The sequence below is a fragment of the Erpetoichthys calabaricus genome, chromosome 13 (genome assembly GCF_900747795.2).
Source record: "Erpetoichthys calabaricus chromosome 13, fErpCal1.3, whole genome shotgun sequence".
Taxonomy (NCBI): domain Eukaryota; kingdom Metazoa; phylum Chordata; class Cladistia; order Polypteriformes; family Polypteridae; genus Erpetoichthys; species Erpetoichthys calabaricus.
This window is the reverse complement of record NC_041406.2, coordinates 143,942,918-143,957,179: the sequence shown is the minus strand read 5'-3', so window position 1 is coordinate 143,957,179 and position 14,262 is coordinate 143,942,918. Positions and strand designations below refer to the sequence as shown.

The following is a 14,262-nucleotide window of genomic DNA, read 5'->3' as shown; positions in this document are numbered from 1 at the left end:
TTGCGGAAATGTTCTGTATACTAAAAGGAGTCCCTCAAGAGATGGGATTACCACCACCGAGCACTGACCTCAGCATCATCAAGTTTGTCTAGGATTACCTGATGTGACCTGTAGGAGGCATCTGAGCCTCAAGCTCCAGACACAACTGCACAGACACCGGCCATCCCGGGTTCAAAAGTCCTTTTGTTTGTTTCTTTTCTCCCCAGCTTTGTCCTTCTTCTCACCCAACTCAAGCTCCTTGATTGAGGTGAGGAGGCTCCTTTTATACTGGACCTAAGGGTACTCCTGGTGCCACAACATTGCATGGAGGAAGCACTTCTGGGTTGGGCAGAAGCCCCCTCAAAGAAGGGATAGCTGCTCGCAACATCACCCTTGAGGACTTCTCAACTGAACTACATTTCCAGGGTTGTGCCCTGTGGGTATATATGCATGGGGCAATCCAACAAAGGGATGCCACCACCGAATGCATTGAGGAAGTCCATCACCCAGATAAGCCGTATCCAGATGGACCAACTCTAGGAAAAGTTCCAGACTTCTTCCATTTCACAATTATTGAGCCCACTGTACTCTTGGGAACACTCAAAACTTGACAAATGGTTTTATTCCTTTGCCCTGATTAATACACTTTCATGATCCACTGTCTATATCAGCGTTTCTCAGCCTTTGAGTATTTGCGATCCGAGTTTTCATAACAGTTTTAATCGCGCCCCCCTAACATTTTTTTGAAACCCTATTTATTCCTATATTTTTTGCTGTCGATACACCGCTACAAGTTTAAAATTTCCCTACAAATAGCAAAATTACGCCACATATGGCAACATTCACCCCACAGATTGAGAACTGCTGGTCTATATATTCATTTATATATACTTACAAAGCCATCCATGGACCATTTGTCGTCTTGCAACTTGCTTCCTAAGGAGTGTGTCGATGATTTCAGGTGATACATAAATAACATTAGCCGGGACTCTTGGCTTTTATAAACTCCTGTGAAAAAAAGTGCAATGAATTATGTTCTGTAAAGATTGCATAGATGGACAAAATGCAAAGATTATCAAATTATCAGTTCCTCTCTCACAGAAAGGCCAAGGGGAGGTGGATAAGAAAAAGATACGTCCATTTATGAAGTATTTTTATACAAAATGATAAGCCAACTGTTCATTACACAGCAATCGGAATATCTCCGCACTGTAGTAGCCATGCTAAGTCACCAGCCTTGAAGTGCTCAGAACGAGTGCTGCACACACAAGGGTAGGAGTTCTCCTATTAGCTCAAAAGGAGATGCTTCTGAGGGCCTCTGTATTCCAGACAGTGTGGGATTGCTGCTGGCCTGATGACAATCACCACAGTTCAAATGTCCAGATTGAGATGAGTTGTGGTGTAATTCCACAGCAAAACACATGGTGTAGTTGGCAGGATTTCAAATGTGGATAGACGCAGTGTAGTGGTGGCGCAGAGTGAAAAAAGATGGGAGACAAGTGAGAGAGAGCTCGGCTGACGTCATCAGGAAGCACTCCGCTTAAAGTGTTTAGAGGCAGACCTGAACAAATGAGTGTATGAATTTTCCCGATTAGCTCATGGCATTAGACAGGATGCTCCCAAGTGCCTTTGTAATCCAGACATTGTGGGCTTGTTGCTGCCTCACTAGCAGTTACCATAGTGCAAATTGTCCAGACTGAGATGGACTCCCCAACGAAACAGGTGGTATAGTCAGCAGGATGTGCACAGTGGCGGGATGGAGTGTAGTGATGGTGGAGGGGAGCAGAGTAAGAGAGAGCCCAGATGAAGTTAACAGCAAGTGCTCTGCTTGAAGCGCTTGGTCCTGCACACACAGCCTTTAGCTCACGGCATAAAAGGAGATTCTTCTGCGGTCCTTTTGAATCCAGACATCATGAGTTCATGGCTGGCTGTCGGCAGTTACCACAGTGCAGATGTCTGGACTGAGGTGGCTTGAGATGCTATTCCAGAACAAAACATTTGGCGTAGTCGGCAGGATTTGCACAGTGGATGTGTGGAGTTCAGTGGTGGAATTGGGCAAAAAAGGTGGGGGCTGAATTAAGAGAGAGAGAGAGTGCAGTTACCATAGTGCAAATGTCCAGGCTTGAGATGGATGGTGGTGGGTGTGAATCCACGACAAAACAGGCATTGATGTACCAGGAAACACCTCGAATCCCAAAGAACAGGTGTGTGTGTAACACTCTGTCTCCACATGCAATGTAAACATGCTCAGTTACTACACCTTAATATGTTAATATTCACTGTATATTATAAAAATAATGATTATTTTTATTTAATTCCTTTTGATTAGAAGCAAAATATAGCAGAACAAGCCTTAATCAAATAAAATACAATAGTTTGCTTTAAAAGCAATTCTAGAAGCTCATTATATTTTAAAATACCATATTACATATTATAAAATATTATAAGGTATTATAAATTATAAAATATTTATATATGTACATTTTTTAAACCTTTATAAATATTTAAATATAAATAATATTCAGTAAAAATAGCTGTTATAAATATTTAAAGATGAAATATTATTAAATACGTAGTACTGTATATTGTATTATGTGTTATAAAACATTCACGCAGTTTGAACCATTTGCTTTGTGAAGAGCCTTGTGGTCCAAGGTACTCAGTGAGGACCCTGAAGGTCTACTGGCCCGGGGCAGCACAGCCTCACCGATCCCCACGTCCTGAGTTTGAGTCCTGTGCCCAATCTTTGTTTCTCCACATTCTGTGTCGGATTTCCTTCTGATTCTCCTGTGCGCAAGACAGATTAATTGCCAAATCTAATGTGTATGTGAGTGGACCCTGTGGTGGCCCTGCACAGTGACCTCCTAGGACAGGCTCTGGCCAATCTGTGATCTTGAATTGCATTAAGGCGGCTTGAGAAGGTTACGAAATGTTAGAAGGCCTTGCAATTCCATTCATTTAAATGATTTAATACATGCCATGCCATGCAGATGGCAGTTGTTATTTTGTAGGGTGATGCCCTATCACTTCTCTCCTAGATCAGGCTTTCACAGTTAAGGAGGGGATTTATGCATCATTTCAGCATTCAAAAATAGATTTGTGTGCATTTCTCAATTTATCTTCCCTATTCACCCAGCACTGCACTAGACAAACATTATGAATCTAAATAGCTCTGCAATTACAGATACGCTGATTATAGCACTGAGACTTGACTGTGGTGGTCAGTGCATCAACAGAAAACCTCAGGAGTGAGCTGTGCCTGAAGTATGGCGTTGACTTTGTGTCAGGCAAAGCAATAAACAGAAAAGTGACACTAAAATTCTTAGTCTATAAAAGAAGTGTGTCATTTGGGTGATCATACCTCTGACTTTATGGGGACTGATTTAAAGAAACACAGGGGAAGGCTTTTGAGGTTGCTCAATGGCTCACACGCCTGTCCTCATCTCCTGTAGCCTGAAGTTGATACCCTAGACAAGGACCACTAACACAACCCATGCACCACCAGCTAGACGACCCCTGCTGGATCCCAGGACACACTGAAATGCAGCCAACATTGATGGGAGGACTAGGAGAAGAGCCAATTAACAAGCAAGACCTTATAGCCAGAAGACGGATAGAGAGAATGTCGAATCCAAAAACCTCAATCAAGACAGTTAAGGCAAAAGTCAGCAACCAAGAAGTCTTATTCAGGTAATAATGCATGGAAACGGGCAAAGTTTTTAAGTAGAACCAATTAAGTGGTTGATTCCTGATGATCGTTATATACGGTTATACTGATGATGTAATTCAGTCAACCTATGGGACCTCTCTCTGTGGTACCTGCAGACACAAAATGATGACAACTGGAAGTAAACAAGACAAAGGATGAACCACTTAAAGATATGTACATATTCAGCCAAATCTGCTGAATTATAAACCACTACTCTGGGTGTGCGTGTATTTGGTCTACGAGCAATCTGATTGGTCAGTTTGACTTTGGTAATGCAAGCGACAAGCAAAAGAGGATGAAACACATTAAGGATGTTGAGTAAAGGAGTGGGAGGCATGCTGAGAGTCTTCTTCAAAAATGGGAAATATTCATAAAAACATGAATGATGTTTTCATATTGAGTAATGGTGGCCTCTGGCGGTAGTTAAAAAACAGACAAGGGCCAAACAAGGGACATCAAAATGACAGATTCTGAGAAGGCAAGAGATGTTAGGACACATGAAGATACCAAGGAAAGGTGTAGGGGGAATGCTGAGAGTCGCCTTCGAAGAATGGGAAATATTGAGAAGAACCTGAATGATATTTTCATATTGGGTAAAGGGGGCCACTGGTGGTATTCAAAAGGGGTCTCAAAATGACAGGGTCTGAAAAACAGATTTTCTGAGAACACGAACAAGAGGGGGAGTGCTGGGCAAGAGAGGTTGAGAGGGACACAGATAGTGAGGAAAGGTGTAGGAGGAGCGCAGGAGGTACACTTACAGTAAGAGAATATCAAATGGTTTAAATTGTATTCTGTTACCTACTAGTAGAATATAAACTCAAGGAGAAGAAACACAAGTCAGGGAAGGAGTCATGACAAGAAGATCTCTGAAAACCCAACGTGATGGGGCTTCATTTGGAAGCTTCTTCTTTATTTACTTGTCATAATGGCGGTATATGAGGTGATCCCACCCCTTGCACCATATACTAATTTTGTTAATTGCTCATATGAATGCGAATTGCAGGTTGATTTTCCAAGGCAGTAAGTTGAGCTGTAATAAAGCACATCATATCATCCACCCACCCATTTTCCAAACCTGCTATGGAAGGATTACAGGGATCCAGAGATCTTGTCTGTTCCCACAGCATTAAGTGAAAAATAGGAACCCATTTTGGAATGGGGTGACCATCCATTGTGGGGCACATTCACATTGATTTTGAGTCTCCTGACAGGGGTGTCTTTGAGGAGAAAACCTGTGAGGGCACATCAACCCTTGACTGATACCAAACTCTCTGTCATTGATGGAGTAAAACCGAGGTGAAGGATGATATGGCCTCATTTAAAAGGTGAATACATGTGGTGGAGTTGGACATCACGTCAGTTAAAGTGATAAAATGACAGACCACAAGAGACCAGGATATGAGAGAGAAAATCATAGAACAGGCCAAGGCCAGTGACCAGAGAATCGGAAAACCAAAAAATCAAAGCCCAATTCACAAAAAAAAACAAATCTGAGGTCAAAGAAACACACAAACAGTAGCCCTTGGAAGAATGTTAAGAATGTGTGAGGGTCTTTTTAGATACCTTCCAGAGGAATGGCTGATGCTGTACTTTATATGCCATGAGCGGTAACATCAATCCCCAGGACAATAAATGTCACCAATACATAACACTAGAGCATGTTTGAGATAAAGAAGAAAAGAAGCAGATACCTGAAAGCAGCAGTTCCATGTGACTGTTCGCCAGGGTGGCATTAACTCTAGACGTGGTCATATTAAAGCTTGTAATCGTTAAGGTCATTGGTTGTTTCTTCCCCTTGTAGTTGTATGAGCCTTTCCAGATGTAATTAGGAGCAAAGACGTCATCAGGAACTGAAAGAAAAATGATGGAAAGCTGAAACAGGTCTGTAATCTTCCTGATAAAGGCCTATGATTTCAGGTGTGATATTTTCCGCTATTGTCGAAGGTTCTGAACATACAAACCACAGAAGAACATCGCAAATGCGAGGAGACCATTCACTCCATCATTTTCCTTTGCTTAGCTAATATCTCATCCACACTTTTCTTAAAAATTGTCGAGATTTCCATTTCAGCTCCAGGACTCGGTAGTTTGTTTCCGTTTTTTCCAAGACCCTTTTGTGTAAAGAATATAGAATATAGCCCCTAATTTCTACCAGTGTTCTCACGTATAATTTTTTAAAATGTTTATTTATATTTTCAGAAACACTTGGTGAGAAATATAAGAGGGAATGAAAGAACGTTCTTGGCAAGCAAAAAGCAGATCTGAAAAGAACAGCAGATGAAAATCTCTCTGCATATAAAAAGGTTTGTTATGTTAATTACTGATCGTGATTGACTTGGCGATGTACTGATCTGTGCTGTTGCGTATGAGCACCTCGTGAACATCTAACCGGCTGTATCAAGGTAGAACAGTCGACCCCAGGGTGAGTATTCACAGCCTTTACCATGAAGCTTGAAATTGAGCTTAGGTGCATCCTGTTTCTCCTGATCATCCTTGAGATGTTTCTGCAGCTTAATTGGAGTCCACCTGTGGTAAATTCAGTTGGTTGGACATGATTTGGAAAGGCACACACCTGTCTATATAAGGTCCCATAGTTGACAGTTCATGTCAGAGCACAAACCAAGCATGACGTCAAAGGAATTGTCTGTAGACCTCCGAGACAGGATTGTCTTGAGGCACATATCTGGGGAAGGTTACAGAAAACTTTCTGCTGCTTTGAAGGTCCCAATGAGCACAGTGGTCTCCATCATCCGTAAGTGGAAGAAGTTCGAAACCACCAGGACTCTTCCTAGAGCTGGCCGGCCATCTAAACTGAGCGATCGGGGGAGACGGGCCTTAGTCAGGGAGGTGACCAAAAACCCAATGGTCACTCTGTCAGAGCTCCAGAGGTCCTCTGGTCCTTCCAGAAGGACAACCATCTCTGCAGCAATCCACCAATCAGGCCTGTATGGTAGAGTGGCCAGACGGAAGCCACTCCTTAGTAAAAGGCACATGGCAGCCCGCCTGGAGTTTGCCAAAAGGCACCTGAAGGACTCTCAGACCATGAGAAAGAAAATTCTCTGGTCTGATGAGACAAAGATTGAACTCTTTGGTGTGAATGCCAGGGGTCACGTTTGGAGGAAACCAGGCACCGCTCATCACCAGGCCAATACCATCCCTACAGTGAAGCATGGTGGTGGCAGCATCATGCTGTGGGGATGTTTTTCAGCGGCAGGGACTGGGAGACTAGTCAGGATAAAGGGAAAGATGACTGCAGCAATGTACAGAGACATCCTGGATGAAAACCTGCTCCAGAGCGCTCTTGACCTCAGACTGGGGCGACGGTTCATCTTTCAGCAGGACAACGACCCTAAGCACACAGCCAAGATATCAAAGGAGTGGCTTCAGGACAACTGTGAATGTCCTTCAGTGGCCCAGTCAGAGCCCAAACTTGAATCCGATTGAACATCTCTGGAGAGATCTTAAAATGGCTGTGCACCGACACTTCTCATTCAACCTGATGGAGCTTGAGAGGTGCTGCAAAGAGGAATGGGCCAAACTGGCCAAGGATAGGTGTGCCAAGCTTGTGGCATCACATTCAAAAAGACTTGAGGCTGGAATTGCTGCCAAAGGGGCATCGACAAAGTATTGAGCAACGGCTGTGAATACTTACGTACATGGGATTTCTCAGTTTTTTTTACTTTTAATAAATTTGTAAAAACCTCAAGTAAACTTTTTTCACGTTGTCATTATGGGGTGTTGTGTGTAGAATTCTGAGGAAAAAAATGAATTTAATCCATTTTGGAATAAGGCTGTAACATAACAAAATGTGCAAAAAGCGATGTGCTGTGAATACTTTCTGGATGCACTGTATATAAATAAATAAATGGAGAAGGAAAAGAAATGCGGAAATAATTATTTCTTCCTATTCTAAAATATTATTGATTAGATCCTGCCAGGTTTTGAAAAAATTCTGTTCAGATCCCTTAACTGAGAATCTGATTTTTTCCAATTTCAAATAATATAAAACATCGGTTTCCCACTGACTTATCAGAGGAGAGTTAGGATTCTTCCAATTTAACAAAATAAGTCTGCCTGCCAGAAGTGTAGTGAATGCAATCACAGTTTGCTTGTCCTTCTCCACTTCAAGTCCATCTGGAAGAACACCAGAGATTCTTAAACTTCCATCCTTTTTTGTGACAGGGACAATGGGTGTTGCTCATTTTGAGTGTCACAGTGGTACAAAAATGCCTCGCTCAACCAGATCATCTAATGCCTCATCAATCCTCTGCTTAAGAGCAAAAGGTACACGGCGAGCCTTAAAGAATTTTGGTGAAACTGTAGGGTCCACTTCAATTGAAATGGGTGGTCCCCTGCAGTAACCAGAAAAAGTGAGAAATCTTTATAACGAACGTGAAATGTTTATAAAGCAAAGCACACACTACACGTACAATATTTCTAATCAGTCTTGGATGACTTAAGAGTGCTGACCTTTATATGAAAAACACACACTGTGGACACTTGGTTGGTAACCATGACAACGAGAAGACACAATGTCACAGAATTGTGACGTGAAAATAAACGAATGTCCTTAAATACGTTTCAGATTCAATTTGTGTAGTGCAGAATTAGATTCGGCGTAAGTGAAATCCCCCTAAGAGCAAAAAAAGAAAATTCAAAGAAGATGCACAGCGAAGTCAGTAAAAATTGAAAAAGAAACCAAACCAGAACAAGTTCACTCAGTAGGCAAGTCTCCTAATAAATTTGAGATTCACAGTCTGTGTGGACTGAAAGTGCCCCCCACCCTGACCCCTTTATGTACAAATGGTGGAATTAGCTGCTCTCACTCTGGTAGGTCAGCACAACGCACTGCACCACAAGGCCCAGATCTGTACATCGCCCCCCCCCCCCCCCCCCCCCCACGCCGTACCCCTCCTGCTGCTTCGGACATGATGAGAATTAAAATAATCAAAAACAATGCCAAAGCCGTATTCAGCTTATTTATTAATTAAAGGAATAGTTTAACATTCAAGAGCTTAGCTGATAAGAAGACCAAACAATGCAGAGCCTCTCAGAACACATCAGTGAAATGCGACACGATCCACTGGGACCCCACGTAATGATCAAAGCATTCGTAAATATTTAATTCATTAAGGGAGATCAAATTATGTGAGGATGATACGTTTCGGGCACTAAAACAGCAAATCCACTCGGGGTATTTTTGGACCGATGGGCTAAAGTTGTGAAATTCTTGAGGATTCCCAGAGGGAGAAACTCTTTCATTTATTTATTTTTTTTTAAGATTTAGCTGTTTGTTTGAATTTTATTCTTCTAAGCAAGTATTACTTTGTGCGATACACTCGAGAGGGGGGGTTACATCAAATTAAGAAGGGTACCACATTGTCAGTGTTTGTCAGGGGTGATGGCACCAGTAGGATATCACAACAATAACGACAACCACCACCATTATTTCTAGAGCACATTTTCATATAACAATGTCACTCAAAGAGAAACAATTAAGATTAGACAATAGTGTTAAAGAATAAGCAACAACAAAACAAAAGGTACAGTCAGGTGGCTGGGAGGACAGAGAAAACAAAAAACAATCCAGTTAGGCCGAAGAAGAAAAACACAAAATCTGCAGGGGTGCCAAGGCTAAAAGAGCCGTCCAATCCCCAAGTGGGCAAAAGGCAGATCAATATCTTGGACCAAACCACAAGAGGAGAGAGAGAGAACCTCACTGGTACCTAAGAGAGTCCTGCCCATGGCATTGTGGGAACACTGGAGGCCACTAGTGTGCTGCCTGGGCAGGGGGGGCAGCGGTTATTGTTTGAAACTGGAATGTAAGTACATGTAAAGGAAAGGTTAGATCTGAATACACAATGAAAGATTGGAAAGTTTAAAGGAGCCCTCATGAGAAGACTCGTAGTGGACTGGACTCTGTCTACAGCCAGACGGTGGACAGAAGTGACCAAGAGAGCTGATGGCATGTTTAGTTATATAGCATCCTCGAAGTGCGGAGTACGAGTCAGGGGAGGCAACACCACTTACGCTGTACTGTATAACACACTAGTGAGGCCTCACCTGAGTGCTGTGTACAGTTACAGCCTCCATATTACAAAACACAAAGACAATGCAGCGTTAGGACTGAGACCTCTGAACTATGTGGAGAGATTAAAGGAGATGAACCTTTTCAGTTTATGCAAATGGAGTTTAAGGGGTAACACAATCGAAGTGTTTACAGTTATGAAAAGAAATTAGTACAGTGGCTCCCAGTTGCTACTTTCAAATAAATTCTGTACACAAAGTGCAGATTTCGCACAAGTTTTTCTTCACAAGACGACATGTGGAATAAATGACCAAATATTGTGGTGGAGAGTAGGACTTCAGGGCCTATCAAACGATGAGGTTGTTGGGCCTGTTTTGGTCACAATTTGTCTAATGTTCTAACGGCATTCGAAAAAGAATACAACGGCGTCAATAACAATGTGGTCAACTAGCAGAGAAATCGGGCCTTACCGTTTAGCTTGGGGCTCGGAGTTCCTGGGACGGCCTTACTTGTTTTCTCAGACATTTTGGATCCTTCTGTAATGTAAGAGAATCAAACAAACATTTCATGTGTTACTATGACTGTAATTTCACTGATCCGACTACCATATGTTTAGGTCATTTCCTACGTAGCCCCCAGAATGCGATCCACTACTACAAATTTGCACTCACTCAAGGATTTATTTAGACGACAAAAACAAGACAGTAATATATGCAAACAGATACAGTATATATTAGATAGATAGATAGATAGATAGATAGATAGATAGATAGATAGATAGATAGATAGATAGATAGATAGATCTTTATTGTCATTGTCACTTTTACAAAGGAACAACGAAATTGAAGGTGCAATCGACTCAGTGTGAGGAATAAGAGTTAAAAAGACAAAAAGAGAGAAAATAATAACAAACCGAATAGTAATTAATATACAAATTGCACTTGTTGACTTACGGTCTATATTGCACATTGGGAGAGTGATATGGAGCAGTTTTATTCTGAGTTCAGGGCCATGATTGCTTTCGGATAAAAGCTGTTTTTAAGGCGGTTTGTCCTAGTTTTCATAGCTCTGTATCTCTTGCCCGATGGCAAAAGCTGGAAGAGGCAATGACCGGGATGTGATGAATCCTGTGAAATGTCTATTGCTTTTTTGCAGCTTCGAGATGTGTAGATTTGTTCCAGAGTGGGGAGGGTACAACCAATTGTTCTCTCCGCTATCCTGACGACCCTGTGGAGCGCTTTCTTTTCTGAGGAAGTGCAGCTGCCATACCACACACACACAGTCCATACGTGAGCACACTCTCGATGGAACAATGATAAAAAGCAAGGAGCAGATTTTTTGGGAGGTGGTTCTTTCTGATTAGCAGTTGGAGATCCACAAAGGGAGAAGAAACGAATCACGTATTATGAAGTAGTTTTTATTCCTGAGCTTTCAGCCCCCTACCAGGAGCCTTCATCAGAGAATAACGCTTAGACATACAAGAATCAAAGGCAATATATAGCAAAATTAGGTGTGTGTGTTGGGGGTACAGGTCGTAACATTTTATTTATTATGAACATGTTCTACTTAAGTTTGCATATGCTGGGTTTATGTCCAAATGTCTGTTAATGGTGTTTTTGTCTGATAGCCAAGATTCAGCCAGTTCTCTGGCACTTTTATTACTGGCCTTAAATCTTACTTGTACATTGTCCCAGTTTATGCGTATGTCCTGTTGATTTTGTATGCGTATAGATCCGTGATGGTGAGTCCTTCCTTCTAATGGTGTTGCGATGTTGCTGTATGCGAGCTGAAATTCTTTTTGATGTTTGTCCTATGTATACCGCTGGGCAAGAACTGCATGGAATGCTATAAACTGCGTTTCGTGTTTCTGCTGTCGATGTCTTGTTTTTAGCGTTGAAAAGGACCGTGCACAGATTGTTCACAGGTTTGTGTGCTATTCTGATGCCTGATTTGGCCAGGATGCGTGCTGCGCCTCCAGACACACCGCGTTGATAAGGAAGTGTAACAGAAGACAAAAACACCATTAACAGACATTTGGACATAAACCCAGCATATGCAAACTTAAGTAGAACATGTTCATAATAAATAAAACGTTACGACCTGTAACCCCCCCCCAACTAATTGTTGCTATATATTGCCTTTCATTCTTGTATGTCTAAGCATTATCCTCTGATGAAGGCTACTGGTAGGGGCTGAAAGCTCAGGAATAAAAACTACTTTATGATACGTGATTCATTTTTTCTCCCTTTGTGGATATCCAACTGCTAATATGCAAACTGTATCACAGACCTTCGCTTCCATATATATATATATTTTATATATATATATATATATATATATATATATATATATATATATTGTAAGAGGCAATCTTAGAAAGCTAATGTTTGATGTTAAATTCATATGTTTGATAGATAGCGTAGTTGGCAGGATTAGACAGACAGACAGACAGACAGACAGACAGACAGATAGATAGATAGATAGATAGATAGATAGATAGATAGATAGATAGATAGATAGATAGATAGATAGATATACTGTATTAATCCCAAGGGGAAATTTACAACAGCATACTGATTAAAAAACAATATTAAATTAAAGAGTAATAAAAATGCAGGTAAAAACAGACAATAACTTTGAATAATGTTAACATTTACCCCGGTGGAATTGAAGAGTCACATAGTTTGCTTAATTTGTACAGATTATCAGTTTCTTACAGCCACCTAGAATATGGTATAGCCCTTTCATGAGATAGAACTTTCTTAGAACAGAGTGTTAATGAGCTCTTTCGACTTTTGTCAAAATTCAGGAGCAGAGGACGGTAATCAGCTGTAAACTGCAACAAAACTCGCCGTTACATTTTGGTTTGACTCTCTTTGCTAGAAGGAAAGTCAGCTTCATTGATTTTGACGTCTGGTGCTGCCAGAGATGCTGAACATCCAGCCATAGCATGCAGAAACAGACATTTTATGTTGATTTATGTGTGAAAACACTGCTTTGTGTAGTTTTCAGAAAACAGAGTGTTTTGGGAAAAAAATATTGAGCCCTCAAAGAGTTAAGCCAGTGAGGAAATCGTCTTACTGGTAGCATGGACTGTTAGATAAGTTTGCAAACAGAACAGGTGACGGTATACAGTTTTATGATCATGTCTAACGTGTTTAACTTGCTTAACGTGTCTCAAGTATGACACCATGACCAAACTTTGAGAAATGAAACAAATTATATAAGCCTTAAACAGAATTTTTCCGTTCTTTAATACCAATTGTTCCTCTGTTTTTGTGTGAAATGTTTTGCGTTGAAGTTTTATTAAACTTTTTATAACAAAGATATTTTGTCCACGGAATTATTTAAACACACGTCACACTGGTGCTTGAATCATCCTATGAAGGAAACGAAAAGCTCCAGAACTTTGGTAATTTTGGATAAATGTGGCTACACGTCTTTTTACCTTGACATACTGGCATTTTACCACTCCATGTGCCATCTGATTTACAGACTCTGTGCTCCGATCCTCCTGATAGGAAAAAGCCAGGCTGGCAAGTGTAAAGCAGCGTATATCCAAGCGATGGGAGGTCCATCCCGACCACCGTCACATGTGGGGGGCTCTCAGGCTGCTTACACATGTGAGCTGAAAAGGAAGAAAAGCATTTTCAGTTTGAGAAAGTTTAGTGGCCAAGTGCCATGAAACATTATTAGAGGCAGCTGAAAGGAATCAGATGAACAAGAAACAAGCAAAGTGTACAGTGCCATGCCAGTACAGTTTGGCCAAATTACTTATTTTGTTGAAATTTGTATAATAATAATAATGCATTTTATTTATAGGGGCACTTTACATTAGCAGTAAATCTCAAAGCAAGATAAAAACAGAGATAAAACAAGAATAAGTATAGCATTCTTGTTAATACGCTTCCTTAAATAGAAAAGTCTTTAGCTGTTTTTTACAATCTGCTGTGTTCTCAGGCTCTCTGGTAGGCCAGCAGTGGCCGCAAAGACTCGGTCACCCATTGTATGAAGTTTGGTCACAGGGGGGCGAAGGCGGTGGGCATTTGTAAAACGGAGGTTTCTTGTAGTGGATTTTAGTATAAGGAGTTCTTGTGGAGCATTTCCATGGATACACTGGTGAGTGAGCAAACAGAGTTTGTATTCGATACGGAGATCATATGAAGTGATCAAAGGATTGGTGATGAGCACCCTCATCAATAAATAGAGCACAACAGGAAACAAACTAAAACATAACAGAGAAATGTTATACCTCACTTCATAAAAATAAATAAATAAATAAATTTGCAAAAGTTCAGGTACCCTACTATGTCAGTAATTCGTAATACCCCCTTTCGGCAGCAATCACAAATGTTTTTGGAAGCCAGATAGGACTCTTTGAATTTGATATACTGTATGGTGGTGGTGGTGGTGGTGGTGTCGTCATGCTAATAGGTTGAAGACTAGACAGGGTTGAGGAAAAGAGGAACAGAGCAAAGTACAGAGACATCCTTCATAAAAACCTGCTCAGAGAGTACTGGACCTCAGATCGGGCCAAAGGTTCACC

The 14,262-nt window shown here is 41.2% G+C and overlaps 1 protein-coding gene across 2 annotated transcripts in view; it reads right to left on the bottom strand.

Moving 5' to 3' along the window:
• The window catches only part of csmd3b (CUB and Sushi multiple domains 3b), a 1,253,873-nt gene that overhangs the window by 8,126 nt on the left and 1,231,485 nt on the right, over positions 1-14,262 (bottom strand). For both annotated transcript variants that reach the window (XM_051936007.1, XM_051936008.1), the window contains exons 64-67: positions 13,165-13,344; positions 10,187-10,252; positions 5,380-5,538; positions 875-987 (exon numbers count right to left, since the gene is read on the bottom strand). In XM_051936007.1, coding sequence (XP_051791967.1) covers positions 875-987; positions 5,380-5,538; positions 10,187-10,252; positions 13,165-13,344 — 518 coding nt within the window. The remainder of the gene's footprint in view (positions 1-874; positions 988-5,379; positions 5,539-10,186; positions 10,253-13,164; positions 13,345-14,262) is intronic.